The sequence below is a fragment of the Oratosquilla oratoria genome, chromosome 18, assembly GCF_046742065.1.
Source record: "Oratosquilla oratoria isolate Oo_2021 chromosome 18, ASM4674206v1, whole genome shotgun sequence".
Lineage (NCBI taxonomy): Eukaryota > Metazoa > Arthropoda > Malacostraca > Stomatopoda > Squillidae > Oratosquilla > Oratosquilla oratoria.
In genome coordinates, this window is record NC_134794.1 from 61,557,431 (window position 1) to 61,584,189 (window position 26,759).

Genomic DNA, 26,759 nt, shown 5'->3' on the forward strand with positions numbered 1-26,759 from the left:
AATGGGAGGGGTATTAAATGAGTTTTGATATAGGGGCAAGGGCCTATGGCTTGTGCACATTCACATATCTACACAAATATGACCAAAATTAGCTATAAACATCTACCAACTTACCAAGCTCTCTGCCTGCCTTATAGTGTTCGAGTCAATGGCGCGACCTGAGATTTTGTTGAGTGGAATAATGGTAACACGTGCCTGCAGCTGTCCATGCTGAAGCAGCTTCTTGCCCGTCACCTCCGAATCCACAATGACATTGTACAGCTACAAAAGGAAAGAAAAGTATACAACTTTTGTAACAGTAATACCCTGAATTCTCTCCTCACTCTTCTACCGACATATGTATTATGTGGGCATGCCTAAATCACATTAATGTACATAAACTTTAATTATACCTCACATTAAGTTAAAATACACGAACAAGTCATGTAACTAAAGAATTCACGGTATATACACATGTGTGTAATAAAACCACTTGGAAAATAAAATGAAAGGTGACCAAACGTTTTCATCTATTTAGGACATTTTCAAATGTCTTAAATAGACAAAAACGTTTGGTCACGTTTCATTTTATTTTCCAAGTGGTTTTATTACACATTTTGTGATTTATTCACATATACACATGTATTTATTATGTTTGTTGTTATTTTACATGCTCAGCTTAATCCTATTCTAGTTTGCTTGCCATCCTAAGAAAGAAATATTCTGCCACAATATTTCTTCACTACCTATTCAACAACTACGCCAATTTACCCTGCCACCTGCTGTGACCTCCAGGGCTGTGGCTGTAGAGGGATCCCGCAACTGAATCAATTTACAGACAAGGCCCTTCACACGGGAACGGTCAAAATTCCTCTCTGGATCTCTGTATTCAAAGCACAACTGTGGATACCTGCAAAGACCAAAAAAAAAAGGGATGCATCTAGTGTTAAAACAAAATTTTAATCAACAGGAACTGTTTCTTATTGTATTCCAAATGGATACAAGGTCAGCAGGAATTGTGAAGATTGCCAAGAAGAGAAAAAGGAGTGGATGGGGATGGAAATAAGGAGGTTGACGGGGAAAGCGGTGAATGAGGAAGAGGTTGTGGTGGTGATGGTGGTAATGGAGATGGAGATAGAATGAAGAAAAGAAGAGAAAGAGAAAGGAGGAGGAGGAGAGAATAGAATGATGACTAAAAAATCTATTGGCAATCAAAGCAATCTTCACCTGATCTTGGTTCTTCCTATAGTATACCAATATGTGGAAGAATTCCATTAACCCTTTGCAAACAATGACACCAATGTTGCCATCATGAGGCACAAGTGGGTATACAAGGATGCCAGCTGTAACTTTATATTTTAAAACACACACATATTGTGATGCATCATTGAATCATTGTACATCAAGCAGCCTAAAGCCACGTCCACACTTGTTGCATTTCCACATATCGTATCATCTTTGCGTACCACCTAGTGGTACAATACGGTGCAACAGGGTATTGTACCCACTTGTTGCGTATCCACCTGCTGTATACGGACACGCAACAAGTGGGTACAATACCCTGTTGCACTGTACTGTATCACCGTACCATTCCCAATACACTCCACTCCCCTACACCCTCTACCCTCCCTCCTATCTTGGCACCTCCTGGATGATGGGTCATCCCTGTATCTTGTCCACTGCCCTGGGTCAGAAGCAATGTCACAAGACACAGCACATCCACAGCAAGGCTGCTTCATTAAATCGGCGACCCCCCCCCTCTCCGTCCCCTCATGCAGAAAAGGAAAAGACGGGGATAAATCCCTTCGAGCTGCGTCAATTTTTTTTTCATACATACTTCCTCACACCCCCATCCCCCACCCACTCCCACTCATGCATCACAGCATCATCCATATACAACCCTTTTCCATTCAACCCTATCTTCCGTCTTCTCCCGTCCTTCCTCAACAGACATTCCTCTCTTTTGTAATGCCCCTTTCACTCCATCCATCCATCTCATCCTAGGACCCCCCCTCATATTCACTCCTTCCACACCTCTATTACTAAGCTTTCTTCACTCATTATTTTATGTGTCCAAACCATCCCAATACTCTTTCATCAACCCTATCTCCCAACTCCCTTTCCAGCCCCATTTTCCTCATCCTTTCTTAATCTATCCAGCCTAGTAACCCCTATCATACTTCTCAGGCATTTTATCTCAAACCCTTTTAAGCTCTTCCTCTCTTGTTTCATGTTTCTGCCCCATACAGTGCTGTCAGAACAATCACTCCTTCAAACAATCTCCTCTTAGCATCCATTCCCAAATCTCTATTTGTCATTGCACTTTTTAATCCCCCCAAGGCATTTACTTGCTTCTCTCAATCCACATTCTACCGCCATCTCCTCTCCCTTCCCCGCCACATTCAAACCCAAGTATCTACAGCTATCTACTTCCATCAGTCTTTCTCCCTTAATACTCACTTCCAATTTGCTGCTGTCCTCTCCCCTTATACATCTCATCACCTTACTTTTACACATTTTTCTTCCACTTCCTTCTTTTACACACCTTCCCAAACTCCATCACTTTCTTAATACCTCCTTTGATCCTGCTACAAGTGCAATGTCATCAGCAAACAACAACTAGCTTATCTCCCATTTTATTCCTTGATTTCCAATCTTCATACTTAGATCTGAATTCATGTGATGTTTGAGCTTGTGTGTATAAACTAGAATGGAAGACCATACAATTGGCAGTTAACCTCTTCAGTACAAGTTGAATACTCACACACAGTGTTAGGCTGTCTGATGTATGATGATGAATCACAATATGCACATTATAAAATATGAGTTACAGCTGTTATACTCAGTCTCTTTCACCCTAAATGTTGCTAATCACTGAAAATGTGATCAAGGCTGTTCACAGAATACAGGAGTCACTCAGCTACAACTACAAAATAAATATGATCAGGATGCCGACACCGGCATCTTTGTATAACTTGTGCCTCATGATGCTGATGTCGGAGTCATCGAATGCTAAGGGTAAACAGAGGCCATGTAAAAAATTAAATCCACTGCCAACCCTAAAATAATTTTATTTTTCCTCTTCCATAACCATTAATGTAAAAGTTATGAATACTAAAAGTAATTTCCTTTATCTTCTTCCACTTTTTTGTCATTCAGCTTATTCATAAACAAAATTGTCTTTTGCTGCACTACTACTACTAGGAGGTGCCAAGATAAGAGGGAGGGAGGAGGGTGGAGGGGAGTGGAATATATAGGAAATGGAATGGGTGGGAGTGGTTTCTATGCCTTTTTCTTTTTGGCTATCCCCCATGTAGGGGGAAAAAGCCTTTGGTATATGTATGTATGTACTACTACTACTACTACTGTGCTTTATTCATCTATGCCCCAACACTGTTATAAATTTCCTACTTAAATATGGCAACACCTACCGTGACTCAAGATTCTCCATCCGTTCTCGTAAATGCATCACTTCATTCTTCAGATTCCTCCTCTGATTTTCCAGCTCACTAACCTTACCATCATCATAGTCCAGTCTTGAGAGCTGAGTCTGAAAATATCAGAGAAAAGAATGAGTGTCTACATATAAAATGGAACGTGTAAGTGTGTGTTGGAGGGCAGGGTTACCAGGCATTCTATGTAACCTCTTCCTGGCTCATCACAACTCTTTCATTCTCCTTTGCTTTTGTTTACCTCATGATACACGCCAATCCTTACCTCCAGGTTCTTCACTTCTTTCTCCATGCGATCAAGAAGACCCTTGTCCTTGGCATATGCCGCTTCTGTCTGTTTCATCTCTTGTTTCTTCCGTTTCAGCTCTTCCCTGCTGAATTTTAGTTTCATCTCTGCCTGCTTGGTCTCCGTCTTGGCAGTGATGATACTGGCTTTGATTTCTGAAAAGAATGTAACCATAATTACTCAACAGCATAAAATAACACTTACTTTTCTCCAGACCTGAAATCCCCCATCTGGGGTACTGGCTGCATGTTATTGCGAGGTAAATTATCTACTCAGTAGCATGCAACTGATACTTTAAGGTCTATGTAGGTGTCACATCCTTGACATGAGTAGAATCCTGTGGTTGTGCTGTGTCATGCCCCTGTGTGAATAGTCTCCTATGTGTAATTTTAAGGCACGCCTTGTTTGAATATATGTTATCAAAATGTAAAATTAAGTATATGTTACATATACTTGACCCGTTTCATCACTGTGCAATACCAAGTTTGTTGGAGTGCCCCCTTTACATATGATCACAGGTAAAACAAAGCAAAAATATTCTTGATTTGGCATGAAAAGCTCATTCTGCTTTCACACTGACAGAGGATCTTCAAACTGCCTAGTTTGGATAAGTTTGTCCATTTTTTAAATGTCAGCTCCCATTTGCTTAGCATATATGGGCAGGGCCTAGACTGACTGAGAGAGAACACAAATTAGAAGTCAACAGAAGTCATAGCAGAAAGAGAAGCAGCTAAAGCCCAAGGTTCATCTGAATCTACATAGTTTTCTCTACAAATTGCTGGTTTATGACAACTCCGCAAAACCAGTCTTTTAGAATATAATCATGAGCCACCTCCAAAAAGTGTTCAAACCTTCATTATCTGAATTCATCAGACACTATTAAGACTGCTGCTTGACTATGAGTGACATGACCCTTTTGTTTTTGTCCCATTAAGAAACATCCTCAAATCTCTATTTAATCCTGACTACCAGAAGCTTCTACCAGAAGAAACTACTAGAATCAGAAGTATTGTTCACCTCAAACCACCACTACCAGAAATTATTGTTCACCTCCAACCACTCAGTGAGGGTTGAAAAGACTCATCTACAATTATCAAGACTTCTTCTCACCACCTGATCATAATTACTTGGTAAATAATCTGAATACTTTTATTGTCATAGGCATTTTTATAATATTATTATCATTATTCTATGTTCATTTATGTTTATGCATTTTTGTGTTAGTGTATACATATACCAAAAACTTTTTCCCCCTTACAAGGGAGGTAGCCATAAAACAGGCATAAAAACCACTTCCACCCCCTCTCTGTCCCCTCATGCAAAAAAGGAGAAAACCCTTCAGGTTGCTTCAAAATTTAATTCACACACAAATACTCGCTTCTCCCCCATCCTCTCCCTTCCTTGCATCATTGCACCATCTAGACACAGCCTTTCTTCTCTTACCCATATATCCTGCCTTCTCCCTTCCCTGCTCAACAGACATTCCCCTCTTGCTCAATGCCCCTTTCACCCCATCCATCCACCTCATCCTTGGTCTTCCCCTCAAGTTCACTCCTTCCACTTCTGTCTTCCACACCTCTTTTACTAATCTTTCTTCATTCATTCTTTCCATGTGTCCAAACCATCCCAATATTCTTTCATCTTTCATATCTACCATCTCCTTTTCCACCCCCGCTCTCCTCCTCGTTCCTCACTCTATTCAACCCTGTAGCCCCTATCACACTTCCAAGAAATTTCATCTCAAAAATGATGATGATATTGTTTAACGTCACAAACTCCCCCCTATCAGAAGGCTAGGATGGTGCCCCTTACAGAGGGCTTTATAGCGTGGAACTTATGAACCATGCCCTTGGTTCAACTTCGCCGGTGGCAGGATTCGAACCGCCATCCCCTCGACCTTCGCTGCAAGTGACGGCACCCTAACTCGTTCAGCCAGCGAGCTTCCTAATCTCATCTCAAAAATAGAAAAAAAAAAAAAAAGAAGCTGATGGGAACTGAAAGGAAATACATACTCATAAGCTGTTCCTGAAGTGTTGCATCCTGTCCATCACTTGAAGAATACATGCCAGAGCTGATAGCTTGCAGCCGCTTTTCAGCTGCAGCAAGAGCCTCGGCATCTGCCTTGTCCTGAGCACGCATGGCATCAAACATACCCTGTAGTTTCTCGCTCTCTTTCTGTTTAGCAGCTAAGGCTTTCTGGTCCTAAAAGTTAAACACATTTAATATATAAGACATGGATTAAACCTGCTTATACTATAGTACACAAAATTGATGATCAATCTGTTGGTTCAGTTCTCTCTTTTGCAAGCAAGCCAAGGTGTAGGTCCACATAACTCTGGGACAAAATAATGTACTGTTATTGTGTGAATACTGGCCACAGTAATATTATATAACCTCGACTAATTCTGTGTTGATGCTGAAGCTGGTAAAACTCTCTATGTCTTGGGAGTGCTATTTCTTTCTGCTTTTATATCTTTGCGTGCAACTACCTTTCCCTCCCTGTTCTATTTCACATTTAGCAACTCCCTAAAATACTCTGCCCAGCTTCCTCTTACTGCCTTCTCTTCCATTATCATCTCTCCATATGTACCTTTTACCTTTTTTCTCTATTTGATTCGCCTTCTCTTCCTATCTTAATTTCTCTCCAAAATATCTTTTTAATACTTTCATTTCCTACCCTAGCATTAAGGTCTCCCAATACCACTACATTGATATTTCTCCCTAATCCCTCTATGTACTCAAATCCATTCAAAAAGCCTCCCTTTCCTCTACATTCTTCTCACTACCAGGCCCATATGCACATACAAAAACCCACTTCTCCCTTCCCAGTTTCACCCTCATCCACATTAACACTGAAGAAACCTTCCACTCCACTATACGCTTACCTATCTCTTCACTTACTTGTACAGCCACCCCTTCTCTCCCTCATCCTCTCTTCACTCCTGAGATCCTCCCAACTACACTCCCAAACTCAAACCTGCCTCTCCTTTTCACCTTAGTTTCACTCAATGCCAACACATCCATCTTCTCACAAACATACATCTCTTCCCTTTTACTCTCATCTGTACCACATCCATACACATTAAAAGACCCAAACCTTAGGATACTGGTTGGAAAACTCCTCCTAGTTGTTGTTGTTGTTGTCGTTCCCTAGACTGTCTGTCCGAGCAGTCCCGTCTCCCCAAGGAAGGCCACAGCCGAAACTGGGTTTTCCCACAAATCCTTTATAGAGTGTATGTTGTGTTGTTTGCGTGCATGATTGTGTATAATGCAGTCTTCCATTATGTGTTGTATGGTATGGGGTGAAGTGTTACATCCTGGGCAGCTGTTCACAACACGGTCGTCCAGCCTCTTCTGGTAGCTTAGAAGTGCTGGGTGGTGACCGCATCGCAGTCTGGCCAAGTGGACTCTGTCCTTACGTGGGAGAGAGGATTCAGAAGGGTGGATATCAGGGGGTCTGGCATGTAGCAGTGTGTTGTCTTTCAGTGTGTTAATGGAGCGGTGAGTGATATGATTATGAATATGTTTCCGGAGGCTGGTATTTGGTGGTTGTGGAGGAAGAGAAGAGAGTATCTGTGTGTAATAAAGGTCTATGGGTGTAGTTTTAATGTTTCTTGGTGTGTGTGGGTGTTCTGCTATGTAGTGTAGCGGGTGTGATGTGTTTGTGGTGGCTGCAGCAAGTGTTTGTGTGCCTCTCATGTCGAGGTGGTCCTTGACTTTGAGGACTTTTGTTTCATGGTGTAAATGGCCTGTAGGTGTTGTATTTGTGCAGCCTGTAATTGTTTTTAGGGCTTTGTTTTGTATGATTTGAAGGGTGTTGTGGTGTGTCTCACTGATATTAGGAGCCCATGCAGGACTCGCATAATTCATCACTGAGCGTATGCATTGTTTGTATATTGTTATATTAGTTTCTTTGTTTTGTCCAAATGTTGTTCCAGTGATTGACTTGAGTGCGTTAAGTCTAGGTGTGCATTTGTTTTTTATGTTTGTGAGGTGTTGTTTGAAAGACATGGATGTATCGTATGTTACACCAAGAATTTTTGGTGTGTTTGTGTGTGGTATTAGAGTGTTGTTGATGTAGAGATGAGGTATGTATTTGTGTTCTTTTGTCCAGTTGGTGAGAAGTGTTGCTGTAGATTTGGTTGGAGCTATTTTGAGTCTGTTTGTGATGAACCATGTGTTGAGTGTGTCAAGGTAAGGCTGGATTATTTCTGCAGCTTTGTCTGTGTTACGATGTGTGCATGTGATTGTTATGTCGTCTGCGTAGGAAGAGATTTGTATTTCTGAGGTGTCTGGCGTGGGTAAGTCATGCATGTATAGATTAAATAATGTGGGGGATAGAACTGAGCCCTGTGGTACTCCGTTCTTAATGTTTCTGATGTGCGATGATTGGCCATTATATGACACATGAGCATTCCTGCCTGCCAGATAATTGGCCAGCCATCTTTTGGTGTTATTGTGCATGTCTGTGTTATATATTTTATTTGTTAGGTTGTGGCGGGGGATAGCATCAAAAGCTTTACTAATGTCCAATGTTATAAGAAGTGTTCTGTGGTGGGGCCTATCTGAATTGATGCCATCTAAAATTCTTTGTGTGAGGTTTGTCAGAAGAGTGTTTGTGGAGTGTAGTGGCCTAAAACCGTGTTGTGAGTCAGCAAGGGGAATATATGGTGTGACAAGTTTAAGTATTAGGCGTTCAATGACTTTAGAGGGGGTGCAGAGAAGTGTGATTGGGCGGTGCGATGTTGGGATTGTTGGTCTTTGTTCGGTTTTGGAATGGTGATTATTTTACCATGCTTCCAGATGTCGGGTATAGTGTTGTGTGAATAGCTGTAGTTTGCAATGTTTGTGAGTGCGTGTATACCTTGTGGTCCAATGTGTTTTAGGTGGATGTTGCTTATGTTATCAGGGCCACAGGCAGATGAGTGCTTGAGACTATGCATTATGAGTTTTGTCTGACTGTCTATGAAGGGTGTATAGTCTGAGTCTGTGGGAAAGTCTTTCTTACGTCGAATGGTGCGTCGGTCGTCAGGGTGAGATGTAAGATGGCTCGTCTGTGCGAAATGACGTATGAGTGCGTTTGCTTGTTGTCTGTTTGAGGGTAGATTATCTGTTGTTGTGATTATTGCTGCGTGAGAGCGTGTAGTGTTAGTGTTGGATAGTGTGATGCTGTTGAGTGTTTTGTACAATTTGCTGGTGTTTGTTTTGTGATCAAGTGTATTGATAAAGTTTTGCCAATTTTGTGTTTTTTGTTCAAGTATTTTATTGGCAATCACAGTGTTTAGTGTTTGTATTTGGTCTGCTATGTTTTGAGGGATAGGTGTGGGGGTATCGTGTTTAAGTGTGTCACGTTGTCTGATGAGGCCTTGGATTTCTGGTGTGAAGTTGGGGTTGTGTGATTTTCTGTTGCCTCTAGGGATGTATCTCTTGTCTGCGTTTTGTATGATTGTATTAAAAGCGTGCACAGCATTGTTTATGTTTGTGATTGGTGTACTGTTAAGTGTTTCAAAATGTTGTTCTGTCTCTTCATTAAAGGCTTCCCAGTTAGCTCTCTTGTAATTGGTGTAAGTGTGTCTGTGGCCAGCTGGGGTGCATCTTGTTTTGGTGGTGATGATGATTGGAAGGTGGTCAGAACCAAGGGCTCCGACCACTCTCCATGATGTTGTTGGGGTTAGGCAGGGGGAGCAAAAGGTGATATCAGGAGAGGAGGGAGTGTAGAGGGCTTGGTATGGGATATGTGTATGATTATGCGTGTTGTTCATGATAGTCAATGAGTCGAATTGAGTCTGTATATCAAGCCCTCTGTCTGTGTCAGGGTTGTCGACAAACCAGGCAGACGACTTGGCGTTGAAGTCACCACCCATGATCAGGTTGGGGATTGAGGTTAGTTGGCTGAGTTGAGGTCTGAAGGTGTTTGGAACTGTGGGGGATGATTGGGGGGGAATGTACATGTTAACTATTGTTAGTGTTGAATTGTTGCCTGTGCGGATACGAATGGATTGGGTTTCAGTTGTGTTATCTGTGGTAGGGAGGAGAATTTTGGTTGTGGCACTTGTGTCCACAAAACAGATGGAATGGTGGATCAGGGTGATGAGTCCACCGCCATTGCCGTCAGTCCGGTCTTGTCTGATGGTGGTGTAATTATGAAATGATGGTGTTTTGTGTGAGTGTCTTAATTTTGTTTCTTGTAGAATTGCAATGTGTATGTTGTGTTGTTTGAGAAAGTGTTCAAGTTCATGTTTTTTAGTGTTAATTCCGTCAATGTTGTGTTGTAATATGTTGATGTTGTGTGTTTTGTATGTGTTGTATGTTGCCGTTTGGGGTTGAGGTTGGGGTGGTAGTGGGGAAGGTGTAGGATCTGGGTCAGAGGGGGGGAAAGGAGAGATCGGGGACAAAGGAAGGGGAGTACTAATCGGGGGTAAGGGCAAAGGGAAATTGGGAGTGGGTAAGGGTGTTGGCTGTGGTTGGGGAGGTGGGATTTGGGTTACTGGAGGGCAGGTAGAACATGTCCAAGTGTTTGTGTATTGGTTTGTGTCAGCAAGTGTTGTACAAGTGAGGTGGGCCCAGTTTTTGCACATATTGCACTGAACTGAGCCCTTTGTCTGTCTGCTCGAAGTAATGGGTTTAGAGCATGTTGGGCATGTGTATTTTGTGGTGGGCCCAGGATTGCTCTCTACATCTCCGGCTAAAAGTAGAAGAAGAGGGGTGATCGCCGGAAAATGACCCCTCAGTGCAGAAAAAACGTAACATTGTGTGTTGGAAAAAAAAGGATTGTGGTACTCCCCCAGGTAGGCGTAGCTCCTCCTCGGGGATCGGTGCCATCTGCGTAGAGCTGATGGCCAGGGGTAGTTGCTGCTGTTTGGCCCCCAACTCTTGGGGTTGGGGGGTGGTCCCACGACGTAGACGTTGCAGCTCCAGGACCTCCTCCTAGTTCCTCTTATGCCTTTAGTTTTTTTAAGGAATGTCCCCTTTGGTGCTACTGGGAGAAGAATGCCTAGTCCTATCCCAATTCAGTTTTTGTTGCTTCATACGACTCAAGTGGAAAGACTTGGTGTTAGTATTCTTTTCCCACACCATAGGATCAGCTGCATGCTACTTTAGCAGCTTTTAACTCCACAATAACATGCAGCCAATACCCCAGATGGAGAGAGCATACATGAGTTAATACCAAAACCCCTTTCTCCCTTACAGACACATCTTCTTTATATGACCCTTAACCCCTTCAATACGGGCCAAAATATCGCGGGCAGCATCAACTGCCAGACGTGCGATGTTGCATCATAATACTCGCATTATAAAAAATAAAGTTACCGCTGTATTGCTCGTTCTCTTTCACCCGTGAATTTTGATAACCATAGAAAATATGATGAACCCAGTTTACAGAGTATGGGGGTCATGCAGGTACAACTACAATATATATAATCAAGACGCTGACATCGGCATCCTCGCGTATCCACTTGCTCCTCATGACGCCTACGTAGGCGTCATCGAATCGAAGGGGTTAAATCTCAGCACCTGATAAATTCATCTTTGTCCAATGCCACACTGCTCAGGTCAAAAGTAATGCAGTGAGACAGCACACAGCGGGGTCCAACAATCATATCAAAGGTACGATAAAGCCTTTCAGCTGAGCAAAAATGCTCCAGTCAACGAAGATCTTCAATTTCCTTAACCTAAAAACTCAAGCCAACTGATGGATTGATTTAGCTCAAAACAAATCCAAATCCAACCCCCCAAAAAAAAGTCTGGGTACACTTACTTCTGAGAGTGACTTCTCAAGCTGTTTTCTTTTCTTCTCTTCAGCCTTCAGAGTCTCCTTGAGATTCTTTAGCGCAGCAACAATCTTGACCTCACTCTTCTCTTTGTTCTTCAATTCCTTCTCCAGTTCTTGAAGTTTGCCACCTGTCTCCTATTGGTGAAAACAATGTCAAAACTTCATAATCTTACACACAGTTAACTTATCACCATGTATATCAGGCAACAGCAATTTCATTTTCAAAAGCGGTTTGAAAATAATTCTATTTAGCCATGGGGTAGGGAGTTGGTATGTATAATTTGAGGTGTGGGGATCAAACCCATGGCATTTGTTACAGATTTTGCTCAGTCTTATGACAGGAAATATCATCAACTCAGGGATCTAGACAGAAAGGGTTCAATTCCCATTGACATCATTCCATACATTATCTCTTATCTGCTGCAGCTGTATGATTTGGTTCTCCAACTCCTTCACTTCCCTCTGGCCCCCTGCAATGGTCTGATGGTGTTTGTCAATTTCTGCCTGAACATTTCCATGCTCCTCTAAGGCTTTCTCACTGGTTTCCTGAAATGTTAAGGAGTTTAGCCTGTTTCTGTCTCTGAAATGTTTTTTTAAGATGACACACTTTCTTGGTTTTGCCATTTTGCCTTACTGTACCAACATGGCAACACATCTGTACTCAGTCTGTTCAAGGTTTTCACCATTTAATGATTATCAAGGGTATATATCAATCCATAGGAATTTTAAAGATCAAAGGAGGAGGAGGAGGAGGAGGAGGAGGAGGAGGAGGAGGAGGAGGAGGAGGAGGAGGAGGAGAAGGAGGAGGAGGAGGAGGACAAGAAAACAGAAAGATACCAATCATTTATTTTTCTTTTAAACATTAAATTCATAAAAAAAAAAGTTTAAATAATATCTATGGTAAAAAATAAATAAAACTCACTCTTCAGTCTTGCTTACCTGAGCTGTGACAAAACGATAAGCAATGTAGAGCTTGGTCAAATGTTCCAATTCCCGCTGCACTTTCTGGAACTCGAGGTACATGGTCCGCTCTTCTTTCAATTTGCTCAACGTTGGTGTGATTTCTTCATTCAAAATCTACAGCCATGTCACAAAATAAAAGAAACAGGTTAATTGAAGAATTTAATTATTTTTGTGTTATAGCATCAGCAACCTCAACAAAACATGAACACACAAGGCACCAAAATCCTTCTCATAGAGCAGTACGAGGTAGCCAGTAAAGGCACACACCCACTTCACTCCAATCCACCACCCTCTGTTTCTCTCATCTTAGCTACTTGTGGATGAATGGTCATCCCTGTCTCCTGGCCTATAGTTCTACCTCCACCTCCACTCCTCCCTTTCCTGCCACATTCGCACCCAAGTATCTGAAACTATCCACTTCCTCCAGTCTCTCTCCCTTAATACTCACTTCCAGTCTGCTACCACTTTCTCCCCTTGTATATCTCATCACCTTACTTTTACCCACATTTATCTTCAACTTCCTTCTTTCACACACCTTCCCAAACTCTGTCACTAACTTCCTTAATCCCTCCTCTGATCCTGCTACAAGCAGTGTCATCAGCAAACAACAACTGGCTTATCTCCCACTTTTCTCCATTTTCTTTAACCATCTCCAATCCCCAACCCATTACCCTTGCATTTACCTCTCGCACCACCCCATCCATGTATAAATTGAACAGCCAAGGCAACATAACACATCCCTGGCAAAATCCCACCTTTACCTCAAACCACTCACTCTCTCCAGTTTCTCCTTCATCCACATTAACCTTGAAGAAACCTCCTTCCACTCCACCACACACTTACCTATCTCTTCACTTACCATTATAGCCAACCCTTCTCTCCCTCGTCCTCTCTTCACTCCTGAGATCCTCACAACTACACTCCCAAACTCACACTCTACCCTCACTTTCAACTATGTTTCACTCAATGCCAACACATCCATCTTTCTTTTCACAAACATATTGCTTATCCCTTCCCACTTTCTTTCAACTATACCACATCCACGCACATTAAAAGACCTAAACCTTAGGGTACTGGTTGGAAAACTCCTCCCAGGCCCTCTTATGCCTTTACTTTTTTAGAATGACCCCTTTGGGGCTACAGGAAGAACGATGCCTAGCCCTATCCCTGTCCCGTTTTTGTCACCTTATACTACTCAAGTGGAAATACTTGGTGGCAGTATTCTTTTCCCCCATCACAAGGTCTGGCAAAATGAGAAAATTAATATTCAGAGAACTGATACATGACAGTAACAAGATTGTGTGTGTGTGGGGGGGGGGCAGCATAATGGTGGAGCAGTTACAATATAATTATCATCATTTGTTTATGAATAGAGATTTCCTCTACCACAGACAAAATTATGTGTGGCTGTGTGGCTCTGGTCCATAGGAGGTGCCCCATATGGACCCAAGTATCAGCTGCATGCTACTTAGCAGCTTTTAACCCCACAATAACATGCAGCCAATACCCCCAGATGGGAATAATAATTACAGATGGGGATATACAATTACATACATCATTAATCTCCTTCAGTTTGGCATCCTTCTTCTCAATGGTTTTCTGTGCTTGCTGTTTTTTTGATTCGTACATCCGGGTGCCAGCTGCCTCCTCAATCATAGCCAAGATCTGTATCAAAGAAAAATCAATATCATACATACATATACCAAGGCTTTTTCCCCCTTACAAGGGAGGTAGCCAAAAAGGGAAAGGCATAAAAACACTCCCATCCATTTCATCCCTACATACACTCCACACCCCTCCCACCCTCCCTCTCATCTGTGCACCTCCTGGATGACGGGTCATCCCTGCACCCTGCCCACCGCCCTGGGTCAGAAGCAGTGTCGCAAGACACAGCACATCCACAGCAAGGCCGCTTCATTTAATCGGCGACCCCCCCTTGCATATAAGGAGAGGACGGGGAGAAAAATCCCTTCGGGCTGCGTCAAAATTTACTCACACATACTACCCCACCCCCACCCCCCTGCCCGTTCCTCCTCATGCAATCACAACATCATCCATATACAACCATTCTCCACTCACCTCTGTCTTCCGTCCTCTCCCTTCCTTCCTCAACAGACATTCCCCTCTTCCCCAAAGCCCCCTTCACCCCATCCATCCACCTCATCCTAGGACGTCCCCTCATGTTCACTCCCTCCACATCTGCCTTCCATACCTCTTTTACTAGTCTTTCTTCACTCATTCTTTCCATGTGTCCAAACCATCCTAATATTCTTTCATCAACCCTATCTCCCAGCTCCTTTTTCACCCCTGTTCTCCTCCTCACCTCCTCATTTCTCACTCTATCCAGCCTAGTAACCCCCACCATACTTCTCAGACACCTCATCTCAAACACATTCAAACTCCTTCTCTCTTCTTCTCTTATGTTCCACGTTTCTGCCCCATACAGTGCTGTTGGCACAATCACTCCTTCATACAGTCTCCTCTTCGCATCCATTCCCAAATGTCTATTCCTCATTACACTCTTTAATCCACCAAGGCATTTACTCGCTTCTCTCAATCTACATTCTACCTCCACCTTCACTCCACCTTTTCCTGCTACACTTGCACCCAAGTATCTAAAACTATCCACTTCCTTCAGTCGCTCTCCCTTAATGTTCACTTCCAGTCTACTGCCACCTTCACCCCTTGTACATCTCATCACCTTACTTTTACCTACATTTATCTTTAGCTTTCTTCTATCACATACTCTCCCAAACTCTGCCACCAGCTTCCTCAATCCCTCCTCTGACCCTGCCACAAGCGCAGTGTCGTCCGCAAACAACAGCTGGCTCACCTCCCACTTTTCTCCATTTTCTTTAACCATCTCCAATCCCTGACCCACTACCCTAGCATTCACCTCTCGCACCACTCCATCCATGTATAAGTTGAACAGCCAGGGCGACATAACGCATCCTTGACGAAGTCCCACCTTTACCTCAAACCACTCACTCTCTCCATTTCTAATCCTGACACAAGCTCTACTACTCTCATAAAAACTCTTGACAGCTCCTAGAAGCTTTCCTCCTATCCCATAAATCTGCATAACCTCCCACAGTGCCTTTCTGTCTACCCTATAGACAGAAAGGCACTGTGGGAGGTTATGCTTTTCATGTGTCCAAACCATCCCAACACTTTCATCAACCCAATCTCCCAACTTTCTTTCCACCCCTGCTCTCCTCATTTCTCACTCTATCCAGTCTAACCCCTACCATCCTTCTCACACATTTCGTCTTAAACACATGTAAATTCTTCCTCTCTTGTATTCCATGTTTCTGCCCCATACAGTGCTGTCAGTACAATCACTCCTCCATACAATCTCCTCTTAGCATCCATTCCCATATGTCTATTTCTCATTATTTTTTAATCCCCCAAGGCATTTATTTGCTTCTCTCAATCTACATTCTACCTCCACCTCCACTTCTCCCTTCCCCACCACATTTGCACCCAAGTATCAAAAGCTATCCACTTCCTAGTCTCAAAAAAATAATTAAATATATAAAATAAATAGATAAATAAATAAATTAATTAATTAATCACATGCTGTTTCAATAACTAAATAAACTTACCTCTGGAGGCTTCATGTTAAGAACCTTGGTGATCCGCCCTTGCATGATCAAGAAATGAGGATTGTTTACGTTGAGTTGAACTGAGCGGAAAAAATCTTGCACTCTACTGTTCTGTACAGTAGTACCATTGATCATGTACTTGTTACGACCACCAATCACTACCTGTGAACCAACAATATTCATATAAATTACATGTATGTAGCAAGGAGGGATAGGAGGAAAGCTTTTAGGAGTTGTCATGAGTTTTTACGAGAGTAGTAGAGCGTGTGTCAGGATTAGAAATGGAGAGAGTGAGTGGTTTGAGGTAAAGGTGGGACTTCGTCAGGGATGTGTTATGTCACCCTGGCTGTTCAACTTATACATGGATGGGGTGGTGCGAGAGGTATATGCAAGGGTGGTGGGTCAGGGTTTGGAGATGTTTAAAGAAAATGGAGAAAAGTGGGAGGTGAGCCAGCTGTTGTTTGAGGAAAACACTGCACTTGTAGCAGGATCGGAGGAGGGATTGAGGAAGTTGGTGACAGAGTTTGGGAGAGTGTGTGAAACAAGAAAGTTGAAGATAAATGTGGGTAAAAGTAAGGTGATGAGATGTACAAGGGGTGAAAGTGGCTGCAAACTGGAAGTGAGCATTAAGGGAGAGCGACTGAAGGAAGTGGATAGTTTTAGATACTTGGGTGCGAATGTGGCAGGAAAGGGTGGAGTGGAGGTAGAATATAAATTGAAAGAAGCGAAAGAAGCCTTGGTGCATTAAAAAGTGTAATGAGGAATAGACATTTGTGAATAGAGGCAAAGAGGAGATTGTATGAAGGAGTGATTGTGCCAACAGCACTGTATGGGGCAGAAACATGGAACATAAGAGAGGAAGAGAGGAGTTTAATGAGGAGTTTGACGGGGTTTGATGATGAGGCTGCTTCATTAAATCGGCGACCCCCCCTCTCCGTCCCCGCATGCAGAAAAGGAGAAGACGGGGAGAAATCCCTTCAGGCTGCGTCAAAATTTTCTCACACATACTACCTCACCCCCATCCCCTTGCTCATTCCACCTCATGCATCACAACATCATCCATATACAACCATTCTCCATTCACCCATCTTCTGTCCTCTCCCATCCTTCCTCAACAGACATTCCCCTCTTCCCCAAAGCCCCTTTCACCCCATCCATCCATCTCATCTTAGGTCGCCCCCTCATGTCCACTCCCTCCACATCTGCCTTCCATACCTCTTTTACTAGTCTTTCTTCACTCATTTTTTCCATGTGTCCAAACTATCCCAATACTTTCATCTACCCTATCTCTCAACTCCCTTACCACCCCCATTCTCCTCCTCACCTCCTCATTTCTCACTCTATCCAGCCTAGTAACCCCAATTATACTTCTCAGACACCTCATCTGAAATGCATTCAAACTCCTTCTCTCTTCCTCTCTTATGTTCCATGTTTCTGCCCCATACAGTGCTGTTGGCACAACCACTCCATGAGTAATACAGCTGTGATTTTATATCTTATAACGCAAGTGGTGTGATGAATCATACACATGGCAGCCAATGCTGCGCATGAGAATTTGTCTCGTACCGAAGTGGTTAAGCACATCTGTGTGATATTTGCAGTCCTCTTTTGACTAGCCACAACTATCAATACACCAACAATATCACCTTGCTATGGCAACATCTCTTCAGACTGTCTAGCATTAGCTAGAGAAACACCTAGATCATTGTGCCAATGGGGCTTAGTGAGAGCCTTAACCCCAATGATGACAACACCCCCTCCTCCAAAGTTGATTAACTTCTTCAATACGAATCAAATATTCGAGTGCACGTCAGGTTGCCTGGTGTACGATGATGCATCAAAATATAAGCCTACTGCAGTTACTCATTCTTTCACCCTGAATTAACATAATGTCACAGAAAACATGATTAAGCCTGTTCACAGAATAAGGGGGTCCCTCAGCTACAAAATAAATATAATAAAAAAGAGGACACTGACATCCTTGCATACTCCACTTGCGGCTCATGATGCACACACAGGCGTCATCATATTCAAGAGGTTAATACAACCTGGTATTAGCTACAATGCATGCTTAACACATTTCACTACACAACAGAATTTCCCATACTTGGAAGCATCTCCATCTTCACTTCTCTCAATACACATCCTATCTTCTTGGCCTGCTTACCTGACGGGTAATAGTGACTTCATCATAGTGTTCATAGCCAATGGGGCTCTGTTTACGATCAGTGTTGTCAAAAGTGATTGTGACTGTTGCCTTTGTCACACCTGCCTGGCCATTCTTGTACACGAGTTCTTGGAGGTTAGTTGCTCGCACCTGCAATTCACAAAATTAATTAGTCAAATAAATAAAGGTCGCTTGCTGATATATTGTAACTACAGCCTGATGATTTTCAGGGGCACCACTGTTATGTGAGGGTTCATTCATGTTAATTAAATTTGTCCAAATTTCCTATGTTGTGTCACATTAAATAAATTGCAAGTCTTGCAAAGAAAGATTAGTAAAAGAGGTGTGGAGGGCAGAGGTAGAAGGAGTGAACATGAGGGGGCAACCAAGGATGAGATAGATGGATGGGGTAAATGGGGCATTGGGAAAGAGGAGAATGTCTGTTGAGGAAAGACAGGAGAAAACAGAAGATTGGGGCAAATGGGAGAATGGTTGTTGTTGTTGTTGCCGTTCCCTAGACTGTCTGTCCGAGCAGTCCCGTCTCCCCAAGGAATGCCACTGCCGAAACTGGGTTTTCCCACAAATCCTTTATAGAGTGTATGTTGTGTTGTTTGCGTGCATGATTGTGTATAATGCAGTCTTCCATTGTGTATGGATAATGTGTATGGTTGTGTATGGATAATGCTGTGATCCATGAAAGGGAGTGGGTGGGCGATGTGGGGTGAGAGAGTATGTGTGAAAAAATAATTTGATGCAACCCAAAGGGATTTATCCCCATCTTCTCTTTTTCTGCATAAGGGGGATGGAAACTGGTGTGGGGGGGGGGGGGGTCACTGATTTAATGAAGCACCCTTGCTGTGGATGTGCTGTGTCTAGCGACAGTTTCTGACCTCAGGCAGTGGGCAAGACGCAAGGATGAACCCATCATCCAGTAGGAGTCAAGATAAGAGGGAGGGATGGGGTGAATGGGAGTGGAGTATGTGGGGATGGAATGGGTGGGAATGAATTTTATGCCTTTGTATTTTGGCTTCCTCCCTTGTAAGGGAGAAAAAAGCCTTTTGGTATATGTATATATAAAGGCCCAAAAACCATCCTTACCTTTTGCTAAAGCTTTCTTACATAGCTGTCATACCACAAAAATCTGATTCACACAACCCATACCTTTCCTAAGCCCCACTGTTCCTCACCAATTACTCCCTGTTCCTCTCCTAAGCCTTCCCAACTACACTTTTGTATTTAATCAAAAGGTATATACCCTACACAACCACCAGAACTATGAATAACACTAGGCAAAAAAAAAAGAGAAAAAAAAAAAAAAAAAGTGCCAATTCTTGCTGACTTATTAGCACACCCCTACCTGGTCCTTACAGGGATTAATAGTACACACATGCATACAAGCTTACCTGGGTCAAGTTGGTGATACCCAGCAGGAAACAGATGGCATCAAGGATGTTTGACTTCCCAGACCCATTCAATCCTGTGATGGCATTGAACAATGGGTCAAAGCCATTGATTTCAGTCCGTTGCCCATAGCTCTTGAAGCCATCGATAATCATGGATTTAATATACATCTTGCAGAGTTACACTCTTGACTTCTTGCTATAAGCTCCTGAAAAGAACACTTTGATAAATCACAAATTACAGTATGTAATGTACGTTTATTAGCCAAATCAAATGTGTTTTTTGTACAAACATTGCAACTTTTATGGACCAAATCCCGCATACCCCCCCCTATTCCACTGTTTCTTATGGCAAAAATTAATTTGATTTACACGATTTTGATATACGCAACGTCTCTAGGAACCTATATCTCGCGTAAATCGAGTTACCTGTATATGTATGTAAAATACTTAATAACAACAAATAACAAATAATAGTGCACACTTAACACGATATAGCAATAGAAAATCAAATATTCATTTTGTAAATTATGATACATCAATGTAATACATGTTTTTCTTGGTGAAAATCAAAAACAGAAAATTTTTATAAAAGAAATACATTAATGATCAGAGCCACGACGACTGCTGGAGACACCATCTTTGTTTTGTTAGATATGGAACTCAAGGAAATGAAAGTATGATAAATTTGTCTAACCTAACCTGCATTTAGTAAAGCAGTACCTGTAACTCTAGAGGTCACAGGGTCATCATTGTCAGGGATGTTGAAGGCTGGTTTTGGCATACAATCAGACTGCAGGGTGTAGTAAAAGAGTTTCACAGCTTGAAGATTAGCATGAAGCTCAGCTCCATATCACTATTTGAAAAATATGTAACGTGGTGATGCCATTTGGAGTGGGAGAACACCCAGTACATGACCTCAACACCACCATCATCAAACTGACGTTTACGGGACTGGACAAATGACAACATGGAGTCTTAAACCTATTGTCCCAGCTCTGTTTAGTAGTGTATTCATTTTTGTAAGGTCTTTTGATATTGACTTCCATACCCTTATAGCCCGGAGCACATATGTAAACAAAGTATTTGCCATGCATTCATAAAAACAATGGCCCATTCACTCACATTTTAATTTTATTTACAAATGTACTTGTTATTAAACATAATATGGATGATTATACATCAAAATAAAGCTTAGAGTCTGTATTTTCTTTTGATGAAAAGGAAACTAAGAAAAATTAATATGGATAATAAAAAAAAATATTAAATGACACAATCTGGAAAAGAAAACGTACATTTTATGTAACTGACTCTGGAGGCAAAGTTCTTCCATTTATTTGGAGGCAGTGATGAGTAGAGGCTTGTAGAGTGTTTGTACTTTACTTGGTTGAAAATGCATGGTGCTTGAAGAAACAATCTGTGCAAAATCCACTGTCACATTTAGGACAGTACCTGCGGGATCGTACACGCTTGCTATGGTCCCCAACACACACTCTCTTTACCATCTGGCACCTGTTTCAGCTCATGTACACTCATTGCATGTACTGAATGTGATGGAGACAATATTGATGTTGGTATATTTCTGCTTTCCTGAATCTGCTCTTGAGTACGTCGCCTCTTCAGGAATTTTGGAGGAGAATATTTTTTAACAAGGTCCCTTATGACAGAGTTCATGAACTGGAGCCTTGTTAGAATAGGTCTCTGGGATGTATTCTTCTTGTACAGAATATAGCTGTTGAGAGTAGCTGTGCCAAACAGAGAAAAGGCAGCTTTAGTCGTCCATTTGATGGTCTTTCTCTCTGCAAGATAGGTGTAGAGCTGGGTATCCTTCAGATCGACGCCACCCATTACTTGATTATAATCAGCACCAATACAAGGCAACTCCTTTTCAGGTTTCCTCTCTCTCTTTACAGTAGTGTAGCCACCTTTGGTAACTGTTGACAGGAGTACAGGAGTCTTTTTTCCATCTCTATAGGCAACACACAGTAAAGGTCCTTTCCTCCGCTGTGATACATCATGGTTTTCTAATTTTTCCTTTACTGCTTCCTGTGGCAGGCCTTTCCTGTTTGTTCTCACAGTCCCTGTTGCTGTTGTCTGCTTTTCCCAGAGATCCAAAAAAAGTTTGGGCGAGGAGAAATAGTTATCTAGGCCCAGATGATATCCACGATGCAGGAGGTCTGCCTGGGTCAGTAGGCGCATCACTAGGTCATATGTTGCACCTTCTACACTCTTGGAGAACCCTTTGTACAGTTCAAATGTCACAGTATAGCCTGATGCTGCCTCACACAAGCACCATAACTTCAGACCAAAACGAGCATGGCGCTTATTAGGCATATACTGGCATAAGTGAGGAGTTTCACCTCGATACCCAATGATACTTTCGTCAATTGAGATGGCCCTCTCAGGATTATAATGGGCTTTGAATGCTTTTATAAAATGATCCAGTAGTGGTTGCACTTTATACAACTTGTATGCAGGGTCTTGCTGGTCAGGCATCTTACTATTATCACTGAAGTGCAAGAATTTCAGGAGAAGTTCAAAACGCCCTCTACTAAAATTGGTTCCAAACCATGGTGTGGCCATAGAAACATCTGAGGCGTTCCAGTAGGATTTGATAGTAGGTTTTCTTACAATCCCCATATTTAGAATAACTGCCAGAAATGCATATAACTCTTCCACTGACGTCTTACCTTGCTTCAACCAAAGATGTACAAGAGACCTGGGTTTATCCTTCAAATATTGTTTGTTACTTTGAATCCACTGATCTGCATACCTGTTAGTCTCCGTAGCAATTCCATTTATGAATTGCTCGTTGAAAAAAAGTTTGAAATACTCCACAGGCTTGGCATCAGTTTTAGGGGGATGCTTCAGGCCACTAACACCTGTAAAAGGCACTGGTACAGGGCCTGGATCATTTCCTGGGACAAGCATCCATTCATCTGCTCCACTCGACAACACTGCACTTCTATCATCACCATCACTTTCACATTCATTTGCAGTAAGCGTATCACAACTTGCATCTTCTTCATCATCACTAGATTCTTCCTCACTTGTAAGGCACTCATCCATTGGAAACACTTCAAACAAATCAGAAGGTTGAAAGACAATTTCATCTTCACCACTAAAATCCATGGACGCCATGACTTTTGCAATGAGGCCGTCTTATATTTGCCTATTTCAAAGGTATTACACAATGTATAACAATATCTATTATAAGTATTGTTCCTCAGATACTTATCTATTTTTCCATAACAAAGTTTTGTCTGATTATGGCACTAATCACAGGGGAAAAAAAATGGGCAAAATATGTAAACGTTTCCAACACACTTTGATCACGAAAGCAATGTGCAGTTACTGCTGATAAGATTCAATTTATAAGCCACCCTGTGATTGGTTGGCTTGACCACCTCATGGAAATGATAGGCCAATAGTTGGTCTAGATACATCAAGTCTTGGCTCAGTGTAAACAAAGACAAATATGATATCTTTAAGTACCGCGAAATTTAAACGGAGCCGAAATACCGTCATTAGGGCTCTGTTGAACATACCAATATTTCGGCTCTGGGTGCTATAATGGTTAAGAAAAATATATATTACATCGATGTATTATAATTTACAAATTGAATATGGTAAATTTTAAGAAGTGCACACCTGCATGATATAGCAGTAGAAAATTAAATATTTTGTAAATATTACATCAATGTAATGTTTTTCTTGGCAGAAATCATTAACAGACAAAGTTGCTAAAAGCTATACAGAAACAGACACAGCTGCCTCGACTGCTTGTGGTGTCATATTTGTTTTGTTAGATGCAGAGGTCAAAGAAATTGCAGTATCATGATAAATTCTTCTATTCTAACCTAACCTACCTCCATTTAGAGTTTAGTAATGCCGCACTTGTAATTCTAGAGCTCATCAGAGACAGTCGTCATCTTCAACCTCCAAATCTATCAAAACTTCATTTGTGTATCTCTTTTAGCAATGTTTTGTTATTGATTTTAGCTGAGAAAAAAGTATTTTACAGTGAGTCCTTATACCGTAATTCTTTATCCGGTAAATTGACAGTTACAGTATTTGGTAATTACTACCCTCGATTCTATTTGTGGTAGGAAAAATTCACAGATATGATATCCGCTCATGTTTTGAGGAGGAAAGAGCAGGGAGAAGGTATGTCTGCCATATCCTATTATTACATGATCATGATGATGATATATTGGGTTCGGTATACGGCAATTTCAATTTGCAGTTAGGTTTTCAGGAATGCATATGTACTGTCTATCAGTACATGATTGATCATTGATGTATTTTAATTATAACTTACAAGATCAATACTTAAGTTTCTAATGCTATAATATATAAATATTGCATGTGTGTGCACTTCTAAAAAAATTCCTTGAATATTCAATTTTCTATTGCTATATAGTATATTGCGTAAGTGTGAAGTTACAAACAAATAACAAATAATAATAAAAAACAACTAATAATAAATAACAGTACTTCCTAACCATTCAAACTCCCCATAAAATTGGGCCATGACAAATAGCGAAGCCACAGTGACAGGCCATGGTGACGGTCACGGTGATGGTGTGAACACCTAAATCTATCAACAAGTAAAATACTACCACTTGATCTTACAGCTTGGATACTGCATTTTACAAGGAATGTGCGATATCACGGTTATGTTAGCTATATTATAATTATATAAATTGCAACTTGAACTTTCAATTTAGTAGTCGTTACTGTCATTCAAGTTGTGTCCACTAATTCTCATAAGTAGAACTTTTATTTCATGATATCTATATAACATATATCTTCTGGCACATATAGTACTGAAACCCTTGAAATTATCATTCAAAAAGTAATAAAATTACATACAACTTACATAGATATTCAAATGCTGTCACAGTCCGACATTGTTGTGATTCCGCGCCAAAACACTGTACACTGACTGGAGTATGGCTATACAGCTTTTATAAATATGATTTACTGCTTACAAGGGCATAAAAATAAAAATAAAAGTTCAGACATATGCATATTTTTCACAGATATATCTCATCTTCACTATATGCAATTAAGATTCATATTATTTTATGGTTTGGGCAACAGACATTTGAACGTGTTTTCGATATGTATTACGAGTCGCGAACTTTATAAGTGGCAATCGTAGATCTGAATCATAAACATTATTCACGATACACCATAAATATATTTTACAACATACGCATAATTAGAGTTTCAAAATTTAAGTCTTGAAAGTGTACATTGTATAGGTAACAATAGGTAACAAAATTTCACTATTGTCTTGTCCCTAGCCCCAACTTACTTACCCCAACTTACTTACTTACTTAGTGAAGTTCTGAGGTCGATCCTCACAGCCGTAGTGGACTATCGCTGCTGCCAGTCCTGTTGTCCTTCCTTGCGAGGGTCAGTTGGTCTGGTAGTGTGTTTTGAGAGAACCTACTTATGGCAGTGTAGCCTGGCACTGGAGGCTCGTCTGGCACCTTCCGCAGGAACCTGTCCAGTGCATGTTTGAAGCTGTCCACCGAGCATTTAGTTTTCTCTCTCATCTCCTTTGGGAGGGCGTTGAAGATTTTTGGACCCTCATGGCCTAGGCTGGTTGCCAGTAGGGTCTTAATCCTCTCCGGGGCTCTTGATGGGAGAGTTTGTCTCTCACATTTGCGCCCATGCCTTATACTGTGGTATGGCTTGATTGTAGAGGGCGTGGGGTCCGGAACAAGTTCCTCAAGGATTTTCCATGTGTAAATGGCCCTGTATCTTTCTCTCCTCCTCTGTTGAGAGTATAGGCCTAGTGCTCCCAGGCGACCCCAATAGTTGAGATCTTGCATCCCTTTGATGCGCCTGGTGTAGTTCCGTTGGACAGCTTCAAGCATCTGGATGTCTCCGCGTTTGTGTGGTGACCAGAGTTGGCTACAATAGTCCAGTATCGGTTGGATAAGCGACTTCCAGAGGGTAAGCATCACTTGAACCTCTCTTGAGGAGAAGGTCCTTAGGACCCAGCTGGCCATCTCTCTTGCTCTATTTACTGAGTGCATGATGTGGTGTTGGAAAGTGGCATCATCACTTAAGTGAATGCCCAGGCTTTTCACATGGGCTTTTGGTGTGATTTTCATACCTCTCTCCACAATTTTCCAGTTATTTCCATCTAAACATACATACATAATAATACCAACGGATTCCCCACCCTTACAGAGGAGATAGCCAAAAGTCATAGACATAAATCCTCTCCCATTTTATCCCCACATACTCCACTCCTATTCACCACCCCTCACTACCTCTTTTCTTGGCTCTCCCTGGATGACGGATCATTCCTGAATCTCGCACACTGCCCTGGGTCTGAAGCAATGTAGCAATACAGCACATCCACAGCAAGGCCGCTTCATTTAATCGGCAACCTTTTTCCTTTCCCTTATGCAGAAGACACCAGACGGGGAGAAATCCTTTTGGGCTTCGTCAAAATATAGTTCACACAAAATACAACTGGGTTAATACATACTCCTTCACCTCCCATCCCCCACCCACTCCCTTCCATGCACCACAGCATCATCCATACACAACCATTCTCCACTCACCCCTACCTTCTGTCTTCTCCCTCCCTTCCTCAACAGACATTCCCCTCTTTTCCGATGTCCATTTTACCCCATCCATCCATCTCATCCTTGGTTGCCCCCTCATGTTCACTCCTTCCACCTCTGCCTTCCACACCTCTTTTACTGATATTTTTCAACTCATTCTTTCCGTATGTCCAAACCACCCCAATACTCTTTCATCAACCCTATCTCTCAACTCCCTTTAATCGGCTGCAAAGAATGCGCTGGGCTGGCGAACAGGTTGATGTTTTTGCCAACGAAATTAGGAGGTTAGCTGGATTGTCGACATTCAAAGGCGAAGACTTGGATCAACTCGTTAGAATGGTGTTTGTGAATGGCTTTCCAGACCATGACGTGTCGGCGAGTATGGACGAGTTGATAGTCCATGCTAGGCTTCTCACGAGAACAAAGAAGGATGGGCCTTTAGCCGCTATGGCAACAGAGAGGCCACAAGGACCTATGCGAGACCTGGGGTCGAGATGCCAACTCAATGACTCACGGAAGAGGGGAGAGCTGGTGGCGGAC

At 42.0% G+C, this 26,759-nt stretch overlaps 1 protein-coding gene across 4 annotated transcripts in view; it reads right to left on the minus strand.

The window, feature by feature from the left end:
- SMC2 (structural maintenance of chromosomes 2) overlaps positions 1-24,646 on the minus strand; it is a 43,629-nt gene extending 18,983 nt beyond the window's left edge. The window contains exons 1-13 of one of the 4 annotated variants that reach the window (XM_076202209.1): positions 24,509-24,646; positions 19,630-19,835; positions 18,227-18,376; positions 16,060-16,221; positions 14,009-14,119; positions 12,431-12,568; positions 11,897-12,037; positions 11,477-11,626; positions 5,730-5,919; positions 3,697-3,872; positions 3,411-3,529; positions 751-889; positions 115-261 (exon numbers count right to left, since the gene is read on the minus strand). In XM_076202209.1, coding sequence (XP_076058324.1) covers positions 115-261; positions 751-889; positions 3,411-3,529; positions 3,697-3,872; positions 5,730-5,919; positions 11,477-11,626; positions 11,897-12,037; positions 12,431-12,568; positions 14,009-14,119; positions 16,060-16,221; positions 18,227-18,376; positions 19,630-19,797 — 1,791 coding nt within the window. In that variant the 5' untranslated portion in view covers positions 19,798-19,835; positions 24,509-24,646. Of the gene's footprint in view, positions 1-114; positions 262-750; positions 890-3,410; positions 3,530-3,696; positions 3,873-5,729; positions 5,920-11,476; positions 11,627-11,896; positions 12,038-12,430; positions 12,569-14,008; positions 14,120-16,059; positions 16,222-18,226; positions 18,377-19,629; positions 19,836-20,328; positions 20,420-24,501 lie in introns of those variants that run through there. The other 3 variants (XM_076202212.1, XM_076202211.1, XM_076202213.1) reach the window with 3 other exon arrangements.
- Between the last annotated feature and the right edge of the window lie 2,113 nt (positions 24,647-26,759).